This window comes from Malania oleifera, chromosome 5 (genome assembly GCF_029873635.1).
Source record: "Malania oleifera isolate guangnan ecotype guangnan chromosome 5, ASM2987363v1, whole genome shotgun sequence".
Classification (NCBI taxonomy): domain Eukaryota; kingdom Viridiplantae; phylum Streptophyta; class Magnoliopsida; order Santalales; family Ximeniaceae; genus Malania; species Malania oleifera.
The window spans coordinates 16,931,847-16,939,285 of NC_080421.1; the positions used below are offsets into that span (position 1 = coordinate 16,931,847).

The following is a 7,439-nucleotide window of genomic DNA, read 5'->3' on the forward strand; positions in this document are numbered from 1 at the left end:
CTCCTAACACCCCAAGCAAAAAATCCCAGTCGACTTGGTCATATGCCTTTGCCATATAAATTTTCACCATAATATTACCACTTACATTCTCTTTGTTCAAGGAGTGCACCATCTCCTGAGCAAGAGTAATATTTTCAAATATACTTCGGCCTGGAATGAACGCCCCTTGCGCTGGCAATATTATTCATGTAAGTAAACCAGTCATGCATTGTACAATAATCTTAGAAAAAATCTTATGAGCAACAGAACAAGGGCTAGTGGGGCGAACTTATCAAAACTTTTTGGATCCTGCACCTTTGGAATAAGCACTATATACGAAGAAGAATAAAACCTTGGAAGATTAGTGCCATTAAAGAAATCCTTGGCAGTCTCTAATAAATCTTCTTTAACCACATCCCAACAAGAAATATAAAAAGCTGAGCCGAAACCATCAGGACCTGGGCTACTGTTTTTTAGGAATGGAAAAAAGAGCAGTTTTTACCTCTTCCTCTAAAGGATCTTGACAAAGAAGCTCATTTTCCTCTTCAGTAATAACTTTCTTTAGAACGGTTGATAAGTCAGACACTTCATGAGTTCTTGTTTCTGTTAAAAAATCCTGAAGTAAGAAGTTGCCGCTAGATGAATGCTCTATGTTGAGTTTAATACACTCCCATCCGCAAGATTCATCTTAGAAATCACAAAATTCTTCCTTCTTTGCTTTACCACCGCGTGAAAAAATTTCGAATTCTAGTCCCCTTCTTTAAGCCAAGATTTTTTTGCTTGTTGAGCCAATCTAGTCTCCTCCCTTTGTTCCCATATTTCCAGATCTAGCTTGGTGAGAAGAAATTCCGTTTCAATTCTCGGGTCAGAATCACATAGCATTTGATTTTCTAGGGTCTCCAAACGTTCCTCAAACTCCTTAATATTCTGATCAACACGCCCAAAAACCAGCATATTCCAAGCTCTAAGCGCTCTCTTTGTTTTTTTTTAGTTTGGCCGCAAGCTTCAAAAGACCCTGGTCATAAACTGGCTCAACCCACGCCTTCATCAGACAATCAATAAAAGAGTCATGAGAGCACCACATATTTTGAAAACGAAAAGGTGACGTACCATATCTCATCTCCACTTTGTCAAAATTGATAACCATAGGACTATGATCCGACGACTTCCTCATTAGATACTCCAAATGAGCATTAGGGAAAGTATTAGAGAAACTCATATTCATAACCGCTCTATCAAGCCTTGCCCAGCTATGAGAGTGACCTTCATGTCCATTACACCATGAGAACCTCCTCCCACTAAAAGACATTTCCATGACCTTCATGTTCATTCCTTAACATATCAAATTATTATATTATAAGTACTCTATTCCTAGGAATAGACATTTTGGTGAACCAAATGTAATTTTTTGTATTAAATAAAGAACGGATACAATCTTTCTATGGTATATTCTTTGAAACTAGAATAAATCCTTTGATTTTATCTCCAAATAAACTTTCCTAACTTGAGGGCTGGAAGTGCATGTTCCCTAATCAACTGGATCTAGATGACAAGCTTAATAGCTAATGAGAAGATAGGTTTGTATTATTCGTGGGTGCAAGCTTGATCATGAAAGATGAATTCTTAAGTGAGGAACGGATCATAAAGAACAGTCAGACTTTTTTTTTGACTACTGGCTGATCATTGTATACTATTGGTGCAGCCCTTGTTCTAGAAAAGGGTTGCCAAGAGTTTCTAGGTGTAGGCTAGAGTGTTTTTTCCCCACTTGTTGAATGTGTCTGTAAATTCCCTTTTAGAAAGACATGAGACCTGACTTTTTATAGGAAAGGACTCTGGGTATGCTAAGCCTTGGAACTCATATCTTGACACAGAGTTAGGAATTTTGGGAGGATGTTTAGTTGGGTAAGAGTTCTTTGGAGTTGGTGAAGCTTACATGTTCAGACTGTTCACCCTTCACAATGCACGTGTGACCTATCAGTGCTTTTTTCTCTTGTGAGGGGGACTCTCTTTCTTGGGAGACTTCTATTTTCAGGAATCTCATTGAAAGAGAGATTGATGAGCTTTCCATCAGATCAGTTTTTCCTGATCAATAGGGGAGATTAGAGGGTTGGGAGGGTGATTTTTGAGGCCTCTTTTCTTCTTAATCTTTCTTCACCTCCGTAAATCTCCTTCCCCAAGCCTTTTCCCATGGGGACCCACATCATTTGGAAGGGTAAAGTTCCTTCCAAGGTTCGGAATTTTGTCTAGATGATGACTGTGAAGAGGATTAAAACACATGTGATTTGTTACATATCAGAATGCCGTTCAAGGCCACCAACCCTGACATGTGTGTAAGGTTTTGTGAGTCCATTGAAATGAATGCTCACTTTCTTCTTTATTGCTAGGTGGCCCCTCCCCTCTAGAGTGCTTTACTTCTTGATTTGGTGAAAACTTGGATGCCTCCATGGGCAGGGTGGTGGATTCTGTGTTGGTGAGATATTGGGGTTCAGGCAAGAGTAGGAAGGGAATTGTTCTTTGTGGCAGCGCTTTTTTGCTATTTTGTGGACCTTATGGATTGAGAGGAATGCAAGAATTTCCGAGGATCAGATTATCTGTCCATGTTTGTTGTGGGATAGAGTTTGGGTGTTTTCAGAGTGTCGCTGTGTGATCTGGTTAAGGATTGGAAGGCAGCATTATTGCAATTCTCTTTTTGTTTTTTTTTTTCTGCCTTTTTCTTTGGAGTACATCTTGTTTTCCTCCCATTGTCCCCTTTTGGATAGCTGTTTTTACATTTCCAAATATAACTTGGCACATGTCTCGTGCTAGACATGAGTTTCAATGCTCATATTTTGATGTTGAGCCAATTGCCCCTCTTCTTAATGGAGCCCCCAACATGCCTTTTTAAAAAAAAAAAAATTAATTGGGTCCACTAAAATAATTAGTCAAATAAATTTATTTTTATTATGATTAATTAATTATAATCTAGAAATGAAATTTTTATGGCTACATTTATACTTCTTCCAAATTTTAATTTGTTGCACATTCAAAATTTTAAAATCCATTAATGTTTAATGAATTTTAAAAAAGTAAATCTTGTCATTATTTACCCTATTTTTACTCTTTTATTGTCTAGCAAAGAATATGAGAGATAAGCAGGATTTGATCTGAAATTTCAGCCTTTCTTTTGACCATTGATGACTGACATTCATTTGTGTAAAAGGCAAAATACTACCCAAAGGCATAGGATATGATTTCATGCTCTTCTTAATTTGAAGTTAGCATTTGTTTCTTATTTTTAACTACCACTACCATTTGGCTTCAAAATATGAAGTTGACAAGGAGCGGGTTATGTTACATTAAAATCGTCATCAATCTTGCTCTTATGCACAACCTTTCTGCATTTAGAAGGGTGGGCAAATATACGACAAATAAATGATTATTGATGTTTGAACTCAAGACCTAAGAAAATCCTGAACTTTGGTACCATGTTAAACCACGACTTGACCCCGGAGGCTTAAGTTGGGAATTGGGCCACAATAGTTCTAAACAATATGTTGTTTAACTTTAATCTTGAACCATATAGTGCCATTCTGCAATGTGAGAGAATTATCAAGGAACTTTTTAGCTCCTGGTACTTTGTCACTTGTCAAACTTTAGGAACTGGGTGGTGGCTTTATGTTCTTCCATCTATTGCATTTTGTAGAGTTGCAGTACGTTGATAAATGCAAGTACATGTATGAGGATATGTAATTCTGTACTAGACCACTGACCTGGATACAATGACATTTACCTACTGGAGTGCATTTGATCAAGTATAGCTTTTTAAATTTAGAAGACTACTATTGTTCGTGCTTTGAAATCCTAGAAGAGGGAATTGAATTTCTCTACTAAGTCCAAATAATGTCATTGACTTGCTCCAAGTACATTATAACAGTGTCCTAGTTGATGGATGTTGATGGAGGTTATATGAGTATACTGCTGAAAAGAAAAATAAAATAATGGAGGTGGTTGCCTTAAGTTATGCATATAGGATCTATTTATTTATTTATTTTAATCTGCTCAACTATGATATTTTGTTGTATGATAATTTGGAAACAGAATTATATGCTTGGATGGCTGGATATATTTTGTTGAGCCTAATACCATCTTAAGCTTTTGGTATAATTGTTGATCTAGCATGACATCAAACCCTCTTCAACTCTAGAGGTCCTAGGTTTGAGTCCTGTGATATGTTTGTTATAATTCTGTTATTTTTCTATTTGTGAATCCATTCAAGTTGACCTTTCCACTTGCTCATAGCTTGATGTTCATTGTTGGGCCCAATTTTGAACAGCTTAATATTTTATGATATTTGATAATTCAGCTTTAATCTGGAGTAGTAGATAGCTTGGTATGCATTGTTGGCCCAGTTCCTGCTGTTTAAGCCCTTGGTATAATTGGTGTTACTGCTATCTCTGTTTATTAAATTGCCTGTATGCTGCACAAGGATTGGATGAGTTGGGATAGTTTGGGGAAATGGGGTAAACTTATTTGAGCAATTTGTGAAATTAAACAATGCTTAACTGGTCTATGCTGAGTAATTAAATTCCTAGATGCTACAGCACAAGTTCTGACAAGCCACTTGGTAAATAGCAAATACATTAGGTTTTTGTCTCTACTTTGTCAATGTTGTGAAGAGTTCTGGTTAGCCAGTTGAGTGTTTCACAAAATTTAGTTCTGTTAATAATTTTGGGATGCTGGGAAGCCTGGATTCATCCTACATCCTGGCATGTTCACTGCATGTGCCCCATTTTGTTCTTTGTTACTACGATGTACTTGGTTGCAAATGACATGTATTTTCTTTTCTTGCTGTTTGCAGGCAACTTTAGTTTTTAATAAAAGAAGTGATGGCTAATCTCAATATGTCAGCATTAGTTCTATCATCTGAATCATCGGAGCAAAGTGGATCAGATATGACAAATTCAAATTTAAACCAACCTCCTCTGAACCAGCAAAGCCATACCTGTCCCCATGGTCATGTGGCTATTCTCTGGGACATTGAGAACTGCCCAGTTCCAATGGATGTACGTCCTGAAGATGTAGCAGGAAATATCAGAATGGCATTACGAGTTCACCCTGTAATTAAAGGAGCTGTTACTATGTTTTCTGCATATGGGGATTTTAATGCTTTCCCCAGGAGAGTCAGGGAGGGCTGCCAGAGAACTGGTGTCAAGCTCATAGATGTCCCAAATGGGAGAAAGGATGCAGCAGACAAAGCTATCTTGGTTGACATGTTTCTTTTTGCCCTTGACAACCCTCCACCTTCTTCCATAATGCTGATATCTGGGGATGTTGATTTTGCTCCTGCCCTTCACATACTTGGCCAACGTGGTTATACTGTGATTCTTGTTATTCCTTCTGGGAAGGGCGTTTCTTCTGCGCTGAGTAATGCTGGTAGGTTTGTCTGGGACTGGCCAAGTGTGGCTCGTGGGGAGGGTTTTGTGCCTCCTGCTAAAGCCTTAGTTCCCCCTCGTGGAGGATCTGCTGATGTTGCTGGTTATTTGATGGGGTCCCATATCGGGGACATGGATGGCCAAAATGAAGAAGAATCTATCGTATATAGAGGGGTCTTGCAAAGTTTTTACAACTCTAGAGATTTCTCCGTAATGTCTCAATCTCTATCTGAGTACAATAATTCTTTCACCATGCCTTGTTTTCCCTCTACTTTGAGGTCACAGAGTCTCCCGTGTGGCTTGAACGAAGTTTCAGCAGGTCCTGTTTCTTCTGGGAACCAGAATGAATTCACCTTATGGGTACAGCCGGGGGATATTAACGGTCTGAAGGGGCAGCTAGTAAAGTTGCTTGAAATGTCAGGAGGATGCCTGCCTCTTGCTCGCATTCCTGCTGACTACCAAAAGATATATGGAAGGCCTCTTTATGTTTCAGAGTATGGAGCATGCAAGCTTGTGAATCTTCTTAAGAAAATGGCTGATACAATGGCTGTAGAGGGGAAAGGCAACAGAAAATTTGTTTACCTGCGGAGCTCAAGAGCAAGTCCAAGCGCACCTCCATTGGTTCTTGCTAAAAGGGAAAGGAGGGGGAAGGGTTCTCAGGAAGAGACTCTGGACATAATCACAGGTGGCAACTCTTCCGATGAGTTCTCAGAAGATGAAAGGGTGGTTGTAGAAGAACATGATGAGAGAAGGAATGTAGGGAATTTAGGGGCTACAGCTCAATTTGAAAGTGATGGCCGAAACCTTGAGCAGTTCAAGTATGAGCTGCAGGAGATACTAGTGAGCTATTCCTGTCGTATTTTCGTGGGTTGTTTTGAAGCAATATACCAGCAACGGTACAAGAAGCCTCTTGATTATCAGAGGTTTGGTGTTGTGGAGCTGGAGGAGCTGTTTGAAAAGGTGCAGGATGTTGTCCTCCTACTTGAGGAACCAGTTAGCAAGAGAAAATTTCTGGCTGCGGTCGATGGCTAGTAATAGTGGTTGTCGCCTTTCAGGTCCGCAAAATTTTAACTTAGAATTGGACAGTTGAGCTATGCTTTTTGTTGCTCCTGCTTTAATTTTTTTTTTTTAATTTTTTGTTGACTTTTTATTTTCCCCCAATTGTGTGTGTGTGTGTTTTTTTCTTCATTTTTTTTTTTTCGAGACTTGCATAAAAGATGACAGGAACAGCTAGGACTGTTTTTCTTTTGTACATGTGTTTAACATGGACACTAAGATTAGTATCAAAATTCTCGTGTAAGACTACTGTGGTGTAACTAATTTACTTGTAAAATGGGAGTTCTGTAAATTAACTAGCTTTCCATTTATGTACTTAAATTAACACAGTTAAGGGTTTTTACTGACCTTTTTCCTCTTCTTTTGTTTGCGATGGTGATAGAAATTGAAGTTGTGTTTCTGGATCATGAAATCCATAATGCAAATCTGTTGTGATCTCATTTGCCAGTTGGCATCTTGTTTGTTATAGAAAAAGTATTTTCATATTTTATTCATAATAATTTAGTGATTGTGGCTTGGATTATTAACATATTGATTGAGTTTATTGACAATAAATACAGTAGCAGGCCTAGTATTAGTAGTCATGCTATATTTCCTATGCAAGTTTAGGGGTGAGCATAATTTGGGGAAACCCGAATTAACCGATCAATTTCGGTTGGTTCGGTTCGGTTAACAAATAGGGGTCGGTCGGTTCGGTTATGGGTTTGCTAAATTTCGGGTAATTGGTTATCAGGTCAGTTATGAAAAAATTTAATTCAGTTAACCAAATTACCTGAATTAAGAATTAATTAAAATTTAAATATAAAATAGATATATATATATTAGGGTCCTCTCCTCTGTGCCAGACGGCCCCGACTGGCCAAATGTTCGTGTCCTCTCATCTGCGTCACAGCTTCTCGATGACTCCGTCTCGGACCCGTAGTTTTCCTTCTCTAGTTCTCCTTCAAAGTCTCCTCTGCGCCGCAGCCTCTCTAGTCTCCCCTCTCGGTCTTA

At 38.6% G+C, this 7,439-nt stretch overlaps 1 protein-coding gene across 1 annotated transcript in view; it reads left to right on the forward strand.

Moving 5' to 3' along the window:
* The window catches only part of LOC131156543 (uncharacterized), a 54,135-nt gene extending 47,397 nt beyond the window's left edge, over positions 1 to 6,738 (forward strand). Inside the window, exon 3 of the mRNA XM_058110314.1 lies at positions 4,817 to 6,738. Coding sequence (XP_057966297.1) covers positions 4,845 to 6,422 — 1,578 coding nt within the window. The 5' untranslated portion in view covers positions 4,817 to 4,844 and the 3' untranslated portion in view covers positions 6,423 to 6,738. The remainder of the gene's footprint in view (positions 1 to 4,816) is intronic.
* Positions 6,739 to 7,439: the final 701 nt, after the last annotated feature.